Source organism: Crotalus tigris, unplaced genomic scaffold, assembly GCF_016545835.1.
Source record: "Crotalus tigris isolate CLP2741 ecotype Arizona unplaced genomic scaffold, ASM1654583v1 scf7180000017916.3911339, whole genome shotgun sequence".
NCBI lineage: Eukaryota > Metazoa > Chordata > Lepidosauria > Squamata > Viperidae > Crotalus > Crotalus tigris.
The window spans coordinates 3,524,385-3,538,126 of NW_024096718.1; the positions used below are offsets into that span (position 1 = coordinate 3,524,385).

A 13,742-nucleotide genomic window follows, 5' to 3' on the forward strand; every position below is an offset into this window, starting at 1 on the left:
ACCATGGCCCCTCAGTCCCAGCCAGGATTGCGTGCCTCCCCCCATCTCTGCTGGGCCTGGGCGGCCATGATACTGATGGGGACCTGGTTTTCCCCACTCAGGGTGGCCTTTTGCCTCCTGGCCCTGGGCATGCTCTACCACCTCTACACAGGGCTTCCTAGCCAACCGCATTGCCTCCTTCATGCTGGGCAGTTCTGCAGCTCTGGGTGGTGGCCTAACAGACCTGTGCAAGTGGCTAATGGCTGCAGTAGGTACCAAGGTGCATGAGGGGAATGCACTCCACTCGCAGGCCAAGGGCAAGACAGAGGGGGCTGAGGAGATGACCAGTGGCAACCAGCTCTCCAACCAAAAAGAGATGGGATGGAGTAGGCGTGTCCGGCAGTCCACATCACATGCTCTCCCAACTTCGTGTGCTGCCAGTACCACTACAGCGCTGCTGCTGGAGGACCAGCCCGGTATTCACAGTTGGCTATGCAGCCCCTGCTGCTGGATGCTGTCTGCCCCTGTGTGCTCACCACCTCCTGTGTACACGCTTTGTGGGCCACCAGGCTGGGCAATGCCAGGACCAGGGTGGCGGGGGCCAGCCCCTCGCTATCTCCGGGGCATCCTCAGGGAGCCAACGCTGCTTGCTCACTCCTTGCCCCATCGTTTCCAAATGCTATGTGCTCGCTACTCTGGTGAACTCTGCTGGGGCGATGGTGCGCATGCCCACAGAGAGGATTCTGAGTGCCATCTCTGGCACATGTGCCATAGATTTGCCACCACTGCTTATAGGCGCTTCCTTCTATTGTGAAATGACAGCAAATCATATAAGTGCCAAAACTAACTGGTCAGTATCAGAAAAATAAAAGACTAACTGAACTGAGAGAAGAAATAAATGCCCTGAAAATATAAGAAGTATATAAGTAGACACATGGAAAGTATGTCTTTTAGTAAAAGAAAAAGGTACAAGTGGAGAATCTCTTTGCTAACTATCTTACATCTTTTGCACCTCATAGTGAATAGGTTTGTACAGGCAACAAACCTATGCATGCAAAGTTGATTTGCAACAATTGATTTGTTCATATGTTCATATTAGTAAAGTTGGAAGGGACCTTGGAGGTCATCTAGTCCAACCCCCTGCTCGGGCAGGAAACCCTACACCATTTCGGACAAGTGGCTGTCCAGTCTCTTCTTAAAAACTTCCAGTGTTGGAGCATTTACTGCTTCTGGAGGCAAGCTGTTCCACTGATTAATTGTTCTCACTGTCAGGAAGTTTCTCCTTAGTTCTAGGTTGCTTCTCTCCTTGATTAGTTTCCACCCGTTGCTTCTTGTCCTGCCTTCAGGTGCTTTGGAAAATAGCTTAATTCCCTCTTCTTTATGGCAGCCCCTGAGATATTGGAATACTGCTATCATGTCCCCCCTTGTCCTTCTCTTCGTTAAACTAGACATACCCAATTCTAGCAACCGTTCCTTATATGTTTTAGCCTCCAGTCCCCTAATCATCTTTGTTGCTCTTCTCTGTACTCTTTCTAGAGTCTCAACATCTTTTTTGCATCGTGGTGACCAAAACTGGATGCAGTATTCCAAGTGTGGCCTTACCAAGGCATTGAAGAGTGGTATTAATACTTCACGTGATCTTGATTCTATCCCTCTGTTAATGCAGCCTAGCACTGTGTTGGCCTTTTTGGCAGCTGCAGCACACTGCTGGCTCATATTTAGGTGATTGTCTACTAGGACTCCGAGGTCCCTCTCACAGTTACTACTATTGAGCATGGTGCCACTTATGCTGTACTTGTGCATTTGGTTTTTCTTGCCTAAATGTAGAACCTTGCTTTTTTCACCATTGAATTTCATTTTGTTAGTTAGTGCCCAGTGTTCAAGTCTGTCCAGATCCTTCTGTATCTTAAGCCTGTCTTCTGGAGTGTTGGCTATTCCTGCCAGCTTGGTGTCGTCTGCAAATTTGATGAGTTCCCCATCTATCCCTTCATCCAAATCGTTGATGAAGATGTTGAAGAGTACTGGGCCCAGAACAGAGCCCTGGGGCACCCCACTACACACTTCCCTCCATATAGATGCAGTTCCATTGAGGACCACTCGCTGAGTACGGCCGGTCAGCCAGCTACGGATCCATCTGGTGGTGGTTCTGTCTACCCCACATTTTTCTATCTTGTCAAGTAGTAGGTTGTGAGCTACTTTATCAAATGCCTTACTGAAGTCCAAGTAAATTATATCCACAGCATTCCTCTGATCCACTAATTTTGTCACTTGGTCAAAGAATGCAATAAGATTTGTCTGGCATGATCTATTTTTGACAAACCCATGTTGGCTTTTAGTAATGACTTTGTTTGCCTCTAGGTGTTCGTTGATTCGTTGTTTGATTATCTTTTCCAGGATCTTCCCAGGTATTGAGGTCAGGCTGATAGGTCTGTAATTTCCTGGATCCATTTTTTTTCCTTTTTTGAGGATGGGAACTACATCAGCTCTTTTCCAGTCCTCTGGTAGTTCCCCTGTGTTCCAGGATCTTTGAAAAATATAGTTCAGTGGCTCCGATATCACATCTGCCAGTTCCTTGAGAACTCTGGGATGTAATCCATCTGGTCCTGGCGATTTGAACTCATCTAGGCTGGACAGGTGCTCACTAACCATTTTCTTGCCTATCTTAATTTGTGTTTCTGTTTTGTTTTTTATGGCACTATTTTTGATAGGTTGGTCTGTTTTTTCCCTTTGTGTAAAGACAGATGCAAAAAATGAGTTAAATAGTTCTGCTTTCTCCCTGTTGCTTGTCACCTTCTTGCCACTTCCACCCACTAATGGACCAATCATTTCCTTCACTTTTTTCTTGTTTTTTACATGTTGAAAGAAGCTTTTTTTGTTATTTTTGACTTTGGTCGCAAGCCTTAGTTCATTTTGAGCCTTGGCTTTCTTCACTTCATCTTTGCAGGCTCGGGCTATTTGCTGATATTCTGACTTAGTTATGTTCCCCTCTTTCCACTTTCTATACTTGTCCTTTTTATCTTTCAATTTGTTTTCACTAAAGTTCACAGATTATATTACAAATTTATTTTGTCAGGCTATACATTTTAAACTGAATAAAAACTAATTTCAAAAAAATTAATATATTTAGTGTAGTGCAATAAATAAGGATTGGCTATTTGAAAAGGGCCATTCTGCTGGCATACAGCATCTAATGGTGAAAACTAGTTCTTTCTGCTCCTCCACTGCTCCAGATCAGTTTCAGAGGACTGGAGGACTTTCCATATTTGGAACAAGCACAGCCAAAATGAGAGGAAAATCAAACACTGTCCTTTTATATGAGCAGAAGTTTGCTTGCATAATATTTGTGCCATGACTTTTAAAGAATAATCCATCCAGAGTGTTATTCTAATTTCTAGCTTTATTGGTATCCCACCTTCTGATTCAACAATGCTGTGGTTCTAGCACATTATTGTTATTTATTGTTAATACTGTATATATATTATAAAATAAAAATAAAATAAAAATAATAAAATAATAAAATCTTATATTATCTTTCCAAAACACTGTTAAAATCAAGCACTTGCAATAAAATAAAACAAAGCTAAATTATTCTAAAACCATAATCAAACAAAAAAGACAGCAAATTTTCAGTTCTGTTAATGTCCAACAATACAAATCTCTGCAACACATATAACTGGTTTCTGACTTAGTCTTATTAAATAAAAATTACTTCTCCTTTTGATAATTTCCACAAAGCAAATTTCATCTAGCAAAGTTAATATGTTAAGACATCCTAAATTGAATTTGCCTGTTATACTGAATTATTTTAATGTAATCAATACAAAATTGTTGCCTGCTTCCACAGAACAAAGGATGCAGAAATGTATGGATATGTTTTCATCTATATCTCTGGTTCTCAAAGGACCTCTAATTATAACAATATGTGTATTCTTTTACAAGCAAAACAGTTTTAAAACCAGATGATTTTAAATTGTTGTTTGTCTGTCAATCATATTATATATAGGATAGTGATTTTCTTACGTGAAATCCTTTTAATCCTAGCTCTTGTTGTCTGGGATTAGTCTGTAATCCTTTTTGTTGTGGTAGCCAAGTATTTAAAACAATATGTAATTGTCTTCAATTACATTCATTTCAATCCTGTGAGATTATATGCCACATACCAATGGCAGATGATATGTGCAGCTAGCCAGTACAAAGTTTCTTAGTGCTGTCATACTTGTATATATCTTTCAATCTCATTTAAGGATATTGTAGGTTTGCCAATACATTAACCAATTTGTTCAGAAGAGGAAATTTAGTGTTTTCCAGATTATAACTTTGCCATAATATTTTTGAGGGCTATCTGGAGCAAAAGGAATTGAGGAACAAAGAGTGCCAGATTGTGTACTGATCTAGCTGCTTGATAAATTTGTGGATAAATGTGTCTATTTATTTACTTATTATTAGTTTGTTTAATAGTGAAATAAATATATAAAAAATGCAACTTAGTACTGCAGTCTCAATTTAAGATATAAAGATTGGATGCCCATTTAGAAGAAAAACCTATGGGACAGCCAGTAAAATATGAATAAATAAAAATTAGACAAAGTCCTCTGAGATTCAAGGTAATGTGCAAATCATCAATTGATTGATTATGTGCCATCAAGTCAGTGTTGATTCTTAAAAACATGGATTTTCTCCATGACAATCTCTAACCTGGTCTTTCAGGCATTTCAATGATTCATCCATCGCCACTGGAATCAAGTAAATCCACCTTCCAGATAGTCTTGCTCTTCCTATCTTTCTTTCCATTTTTACCAGCAAAAGTGCCTTCTCCAGAAAGCTGGATTTTCCCTTAATGTGCCTGAAGTAGGATAATTTGAGTTTGGTCATTTGTACTTCAAACTTTGGGTTGATCTGTTTTATGATTCATTTGTTTGGGGTTTTTGGCTATCCGTGGTATTCTCAGGAGTCTTTTCAAACAATAAAGTTCAAAAGCATCAATGCTGTTTCTATCCAGCTTCTTCAAAGCCATACTTTCACTTCTATAAAGTGTTACAGGGAATACCATTGCCTGCACTATTGTTGGGAAACTGCCAGCTGGGCTGGAAGGAGGAATCACATAAGGACCTAGCTGGAGTTGTTGTGCAGCCACAAGCAGCATAAACTTGATCTCCCCCAAGAGCCATGATTGTTCCTAGGGAAATCAAGCCTTGACATCCTTGTAATATAGGTGCTAGACAGTACCGACTTCAGCTGTTCACATGTGGTTCTGTTTGCTTGCATCTCACAACTATTCTATATTTGTGGACACACATCTGAAAATCTTTTGGAAGGTCTTCATGGATTTTCTCCCAAGTACTAGCCCATGTGTATTTCTTGTGCTTGTTCCCTTACTTTTGATGGTTGATCCCAAAAGGCAGAAGCTATCTATCACTTCAATATCTTCATTATCAGTTCTAAGGCTGGGTTTTGTCATTGTTACCATTAATTTGGTTTTCTTCATATTTAATTTCAGACCATTTTTTTCACTGTGCTGCTCAACTTTTATTACTACAGCTTGCAGCTCCTTTGCATTTTCAGCTATCAATGTTGTGTCATCAGTATAGTGCAGGTTATTGATGTTTCTTTCTCTAATGTTAAAACCACACTCTTCTTCCAATCCAATTTCCCTTAATATTTATTCAGCATGTAAACTGAATAAATAAGGGGAAGAAATATTGGATGTTCTCGGAAAGTGTATGAAATAGTACCAGTCATAAACAGGAATGCAGCAAAACAATTAACAAGCCTAGCATATTTTATCTAGGTGTAGCATATTTTACCACGGAGGAAGAACATTCAAAGAATTCCACCTGCCCAACCACCTTTTGCATCTCATGGTTCTACTTCATGCATCTACTATTTCATTCTAGCCACATTCTGAGACTTTTCCTGACATTCTGAGACTTTTAGGAATTGTAATCACTATGAATTGCACCAGACTGGATGCCATTCCACTCATGAAGAGTTGATATTCTACATGCTTGATTGCTTCTAGCTCATTCTATCAACTGTGTTGTGGGAAGAAGAGCGAGTAAAAGTGGTGTAAGATGAACCCAATAGCCTGCTCTGATTGCCATCAGTTACCATCAAGTGTCTTGTGGGAAGGTGCTTTGAATTTTGTTTCTTTGTTTTTAAATAATATGTATTGTTTAGGTGCAATGGTTGGAAAGATAATTTGGGAGGATTATAATCCTGAACAGCAAAAAATAAATAACTGCAATAAATAAATAAATATGTAAATATTTGCAGTTTCAGCTTTCCATTTTTAATGTTTTGTTCTATTTATTTTTGCTAGGCTGTTCTGAGTGTTCTATCTGGACAGGAATGCAACATATCTAATAAATATACAAAGCCATAATCTCTTGGAAAAACTAAGGATTAATGCTACAGATATGGCATGTCCATAAATATCTCACCACACAATGTACTGTATCTATTCTATGTGGATTTCTCCTTGATGTTGCCAAAGAACTATTCATATTTGCAATGGTTAGATGTTTTTGTAAATCAGCTTTGGATAATATGTAACTCTGTGCTCAAAATATCCAACTCTAATTACAGGTTGCTGAGCAACTTATCAACCCATTTGGTGAAGATGATGATGATTTTGAAACAAATTGGTGCATAGATAGGAATCTCCAGGTAATACCCTTTTGCTTCAGCTGATTACTATTTTTTGCTGTCTTGCAATATCATAAGTTTATGCAATTTCTAGCAAGATACAGCACAACTGTTGCATCCTGCTCCCATCTTTATAAATATTTAGAGTTCCGTTTTCATATACAGTACTCATTTTGCAAGCTGCTGAAGATTCCTCACTGTCGGTTCTGTGCTTTTTCCTTTACATTTCAATTCCTACATTTCTTAATTACTATCAAGAGGTCTACAAATGCTGTCTTCTCATATGCAACTGCAACGAATGATTCAGTATGGATCAAGGCATTTAGAATATATTGGTGGCTGTTGTCCAGTAGAGTAAGATGCAGTTCATGGCAAGGTTGCTGAAGCAATAATGGAGCTGTTCAGCAAGAAGTCTGAGCATATCTAGAAATTGAGAAAAATATTCCAGCAATATTCAGATGGTAATATTAGAAAACCATATTTTAAAAAAATATTAAAGAACCATTCCAAATAATGAATTGTCTTGAGCTTTCTGTTCCTGGGATTTTTAAATTATGCTGGTGGGAGTAGTCGGAGTGCATTAGATTTGGTGACCGTAGAAAGTCCTCTATCAAGATGACATGACATAAGCTGACTCTTTAATAATATGTGTTAGATCTTGCACACATATTCTGAGGTTGTCTAATTCTTGTTCTAATTTGATTGATTCTGACTGCACCAAAGGCTACAGCAAGGCTGTTTCACTCAGTTACTGGCTATCTAAGATCTAAAAAACATCCTTTAAGATTTGTTTCCCCTTAAATAGTTACCACATTTCAAACTCTCCTTTTGGCCCAAAAAAGTACAGTCTGCTGCTTTAAATAAAAATAATATGGTTGTGTTGTGCAGTTCTCTGGAAGATTGTGGCTTATATTTGAGATGTTTAAAACTGTGTGGCAGATGTTCTAATTCTCAATTCTTACAGGTTTCGCTATTGGCTGTTGATGAAATGCATATGAATTTACCAAGAATGAAAAAAGATATTTACTGGAATGATTCTTCAGCTCGTCCACCATATACATTAGCAGCTGCAGATTCCTGCATTCCTTCTTTCCTTGGATCAACTATTGAAATGGGGTATGCAAATCTGCAATGTCTTATCCTTCTTTTCATATCCAAATGTATTATATCATTAACAGCCTCTTTTTGTAAATGTTTTAAAAATAAAGTTAGACAGACAGGATCTTTCATTACCTCTCATAATCTTCACCTAAAATTATATTCCCCCTAACATATTATCATTGAAAGTCTGTTAATAGGGAACATTATTCAGTAATAAAGGCTATGGAAAAGACTATGAATGCTATGGAATTTTCCATCTCAGATGACCTTTGATAACTTTGAGGCATTCTCATAAAAGCTTTTCTTTTTTCCCCACCAGTTGAATAAATTTTTTTTTACCTACCTAAGAATTATATTTTGGTTGATCTTAGCTTTTAGTTACATTTTTAAAAATTTTGTTTAATTATGAGATGTGAACCCTGGTAAGAATAAAAGAAGATTTTGGCCATTCTTTCTTTTTCAACCTGGCCTGTTTTGGAGATATGAGGGCAATCCGGAAATAAACTTCCATTTGATTATCAATGACAGACATTTGCAGATACAAAACTTTTATTATACATATTAGAAAACTACATTACATTACTTTTTGACATAATCGCCATTCAAATTAAGGCACTTGTCATAATGTCTTACAAGGTTTGAAATTCCTTAGTAGTAGTTGCTTAGCGCCAAATCTGGACTATGGGGGGGGGGTGATCAAAAACATCCCAGTGGAATTGCTTAAAAAGTTCTTAGGTATGTCTAGCTGTGTGCGGGTGAGCATTATCGTGAACCAACCTCAGACCAGAAGTCAGCATGCCCCAACGCTTGTTATGGATGGCTCGTCTGAGTTTTTGTAACATTTTACAGTAGAATTCTGAATTGATGGTCAAACCATGCTCCATGAACTTCACTAGCAGTACTCCTTTGGCATCTTCACATTTGGCAGGATTTTCTATGGCATGCATCACTTCCGGTGTGGTGTTGGTTCACGATAATGCTCACCCGCACACCACTAGACACACCCAAGAACTTTTGAAGCAGTTCCATTGGGATGTTTTTGAACATCCCCCCCATAGCCCAAATTTGGCGCCAAGCTACTACTTCTAAGGAATTTCAAACTTTGTAAGATGTTATGACAAATGCCTCAATTTGAATGGTGATTATGTCAAAAAGAAATGTAATGTTGTAGTTTTCTAATGTGTATAATAAAAGTTCTATATCTGTGAGTGTCTGTCATTGATAACCAAATGGAGGTTTATTTCCAAATTGCCCTCATAAAATGGATGGGCCTATCAGCTGGTGGAAGAGTGGACAGATTAGACAAATTCAAACATTTCTTTTTGACTTACCAGAACTCACTGATTAAAACCATGAACAGCATTTAAACAGATAATTTTAAATCAATGGAACACCCAGTGCTATTTGAAATTCTAAGGTCAAATCCAACAGGCTCTCCTAAACATTTTAGAAAGATATATAAGGGAGGATTTGGAATCCAAATTTAATTAATCAAGCTGGAAATGCATGTCATAAAATTCCCTCTAAATTTACTTTTAATCATCAAGAATTGACTATAAAATAATCCATAAATTCATATAATATGGGTGTTGTCCAAATATGTGGATTTCATCTAGAATTCACCAGCATATAATTATTATTGAGAAAGTCAGGCATTAAAGTTCACATGGTTGGAAGAAATGCAACTGGGGGAAGCTGTTCAGTATTTTGGGGGAGGAGAGATATTGAATATGAACATGATTTTCTTCTCCCTGAAAAAAATATTCACATAATCCCAGGTTTTGCTTTTAAGGGCAGGTTTTTGTTGGTTCACTTTTTTGCTTTGTATTTTTTTATTCTGATGTTTCATTGAATAAAAACTTACAAAATCTTTTTCAAAGAAAAATGAGATATCTATAATAATTAATAAAATAATGGCATAGCTCAGTGGTGGCGAACCTATGACACAGGTGCCAGAGGCGGCACTCGGAGCCCTCTCTGTGGGCGCACGTGCGTTGCCCCAGCTTTGCCTCCTCCCATCACCCCCTCCTCACCAGCAGACCCCCTGGAGGAGAGTCACCCCTGAGCGTGGCCCACACAGAGCAGTGCAGCCAAGGACATGGCAGCCAGGCAGCGTAGACAAGACTCTGCCCTCACACCCCATCATGCACAGTTGATGCTGCGGGGCGCAGGCAGAGGGCATGGCCGCAATGGTGCTGCTGGGCTGCCTGGGCGATCTGCGGCGGGCCCTGGAGGTGGTGAGTGGCTCTACGGGCAGGCAGGGTGGGGGTGGGGCAGGGGGCAGAGCGGGGGCAGGGCCAGTTTTTGGGCACTCGGTCTGTAAAAAGTTCGCCATCACTGGCATAGCCCATACAGCAATGGGCTGGCCTAGAAACCAGGAGGCCTCTAGGCCTTCCTTAGGCATGAAAAGCAGCTGGATGACTGGGCCAATCAATCTGCTAGCCCAACTCACCTCACAGGGTTGTTGTTATGGGAAAAACTAGGAGGAAAGATTATTAGGTACGTTCACTGCTTTGAGTCATATATTAAAAAGCTGGGAATAATAACAATAAAACAATAATAATAAAATAATTGGTTGATTGCAGATCTAATAATATGACTATAGTATTTAAACTATTTTAGTGTTTATACCACTACTTAAGGAATTGTTTGTAATAATAGATAAAATTCAAATAGGATCTGCAAAATTTGCAAGAGATAGTGCTTGTGTTTTGTTTAGTAGCCAACCATCCATGCCTCTTCAGAGAAAATCCATTATATTCCCCTTTCTTTCTCCCCACTAAGGAATTATCATTCAGTCTATTCAAGCTTTATTGAGATTGTTTGAGGATTAAAGGTTCCATTTGTCCGTATAAAGTTTTTCCTTTGTCAATGGTAAAGTGACATTCCCTTGTCAATGGCAAATACACTTTCGATTTTATAGATGGTTTTGTGTGGCAGTTTGCTTTTAATACATAAAATGAATATTGCATATTTTTTCTTGCAGCCTGGCAGATAGTCAGTTCTTCCATGCAGAAAACTGGCTCCGGGATGATGATAAACCTAGAAGGCAGCATTCAGTGCTGCGAAGAGTGAAGCGCTTTCTGAGCGTCCGAGAAGTTTCCCCTTCGCCCAGCAGGAGGACCTACCAACGACAGTCCAGTGAAAGCTCAATTTTTTTCCCATCACATGAAATGCATCATATTGATAATCTTCTGGAAATGCACTCTAGAGGGAGACACTTCCCTTTAAATGACAGGAAAACTCCTAACTGGTCTGATAAGAATGGAAAGATGCATGGAAGTACGGATCTTACAGTTATTCGAGAAAGCAGCAAGAATGATACTCTAGAGACTTCCTATCAATCCAAAGTGGATGAGAGAATTAGCAAAATAGACTCACCAACTGTCAAAACTGAGAGCAAAGAAACCAGAGTGGACTCAAACATGTATAAGGTCTCCCATGTCGTGACAGGAAAAGATTTGGGCAATCAAAGTGAGTTAGAGACAGATTCTGAAGGAATTGTGCTGACCCATTGTGGAACACTCAATGGTAATGCAGATTTGTTAGTAACACCTTCAGAAACAGAACCTCTTCATATGGAATGCAAGCAACAGGATTCATCTTTGGGTATGCCGAAAGGAACTAAATCACCCTCATCTCAAACATCAAATATCAATATGGCAGATAATCAAAGATGGAGATTTCCAGATGTTCTTGCTCAACATGAAGTGCTCAATACCAAAGAATTGGCAAGTTCCTCTGGAAAAAGCAACTTAAGTCCAGATAGCACACCTACATCTAGTCCTATTTCTCCAGTTGCGTTTGACATATGTTACTTACTAGAGCAACCAGATACTAAAGAAATCAATATTCTTCATATAGCTGAATTTAACAATGACTCCACTAAAGATCACCTTTGACAAATAGAGTGATGTGGACTCATAGTTTTGTTATAAAATTCTGGCATACAGAATGTTAAATTTCCCTTGGAGAAACAAAGCTTTGCAGCCTGCATCATGTCTAACCTACTATGTATGTTCAGTATGTTGATAAAAACAATTTTAAAATGTTTGAACCTACCTTTATTTTTTAGACAGATGTAAATGCAAATTAAATAAGATTAAGAAACAGTGAAGTAAATATCAAAAGGAGTAGGAGAGAGAGAGGATAATCAAACTTTAAGTGGCATTCTATCTCTTTGTAACAGCCTAATTCATTTGTAAGTAAATTCTGAGTATTTAACAGTGAAGATTATCTCTAAAACTCATCCCTGGCTGATGTTGCTTAAATAAAGGAAAACTTTTTCAGGCACGACCACTTGCATTTTGACTTCTATGTAAGCAAAGATTTTCAGAACAGGTGCCTGAAATGATCTGAACTGCAGAAACAAATCATGATAATAAAAAATTATGAGATTCTCTAAAGACAGGTATGAAACTGACAGTCATTTCTACTGACATATACAGTACAAATAATAATAATGATAATGATAAAGTTGGAAGGGACCTTGGAGGTCATCTAGTCCAACCCCCTGCTCAGGCAGGAAACCCTATACATTTCGGACAAATGGCTGTCCAGTTTCTTCTTAAAAACTTCCAGTGTTGGCGCATTCACCGCTTCTGGAGGCAGGTTGTTCCACTGGTTAATTGTTCTAACTGTCAGGAAGTTTCTCCTTAGTTCTAGTTTGCGTCTCTCTTTGGTTAGTTTCCATCCGTTGCTTCTTGTCCTGTCTTCGGGTGCTTTGGAAAATAGCTTGACTCCCTCTCCTTTGTGGCAGCCCCTGAGATATTGGAACACAGCTATCATGTCCCCCCTCGTCCTTCTCTTTGTTAAACTAATAAGACTAAGAACTAGAGTCTTTGTAATAGAAGGTATATGATCAGATGACAGGTGGGAGAAAGCGTACCGAATTCATACCCATTCTTGCTTGAAGTTCTTCTTCTCCTATATAATGATATTTTGGTCTTCTTTTCTTAGGGAAAGGCAATTTGCATGTTTACATTCCTTGCATGGCTGCTCTGAGAAACTCCTGGAGAATATTCTTCGACTTATAAAACTCTTGTGATTAAAGTTCTTCTGTTTCTGTCTCCTTAATATGAAAAGGCTGAAAATGTAGCAATGACTTTTTAAAATCTTGGCATACTGCCAAAATATCAATAAAATTGTTGCTTGTAGGAGAATATTCTGTAGTTTTAATGACATCTCAAAGAAATGCATGTCATAACTTCATTTATTTTTTTGTATTGAAGGGTGGGGTGTAAGATGGCCATTTAATGAGAGAAAAGCATAAAGAAAAGTTCACTACTAGCTTCAGGGCCACATCAGGCAAAAAGGGACTGCTTTCATTCAGCTGCCTCCTTTGGAACAGAATCCACAATTTAGTGCTAAGCAGGACTTCAGTTTTCCAGCAGGTGAAAACAAAACAGTCAAATTAACTTGAAATAGAATGACTCAGAAGATTATTTGCTTGATCAACTTTATTTATACATCTGAAAGTCCAAAAAAGATTGAACAAAAGGGGGAGATTAAGGAGAAATGATAGCTCTGAACACATCTGGTTTATGAAAAATAAATTTTAGTGAGCAGTATTCATATGGAGAGATGATATTTGAAAGTGGCTGTATTGGGTAGTAGTCTTAAATATCTTGCCTATCTTTATGGCAGACAAGTGGAATCTTATCCAGCCACAGACCCAGCTAACTAATTATACCAATGCCTGAATCTACAGTGGGGAAACGCCTCTTCCCTCTGCTGAAGATCTGCCTTCTTTGTCAGCAATGAGCTGGGAAATGGAAAAGAATCTAGCAAAACAGGTGAAGAAACTCCATGGGCCAAATCAGGCCTGTCAGACAATTTTCCTTTTCTCGAGGGTGGGGAACTATGGTCCTTTTATTACTTGTGGACTTCGACTCGCAAAATTCCTGAGCCAGCCATCGTTCCCCACCTCTACTTTACATCAGCTGTAATATACAAATATAATTTCTCCAGATAAGTAACTTTTCACTTACCAGTTGGGTAGTAATAATTAGCAGAAT

General features: G+C 38.7%; 1 protein-coding gene across 4 annotated transcripts in view; it reads left to right on the plus strand.

Moving 5' to 3' along the window:
- The window catches only part of BEST3 (bestrophin 3), a 53,794-nt gene extending 41,497 nt beyond the window's left edge, over positions 1 to 12,297 (plus strand). For all 4 annotated transcript variants that reach the window (XM_039344490.1, XM_039344491.1, XM_039344492.1 and 1 more), the window contains 3 exons: positions 6,565 to 6,645; positions 7,589 to 7,740; positions 10,712 to 12,297. In XM_039344490.1, coding sequence (XP_039200424.1) covers positions 6,565 to 6,645; positions 7,589 to 7,740; positions 10,712 to 11,627 — 1,149 coding nt within the window. In that variant the 3' untranslated portion in view covers positions 11,628 to 12,297. The remainder of the gene's footprint in view (positions 1 to 6,564; positions 6,646 to 7,588; positions 7,741 to 10,711) is intronic.
- The last annotated feature ends 1,445 nt before the right edge of the window (positions 12,298 to 13,742 follow it).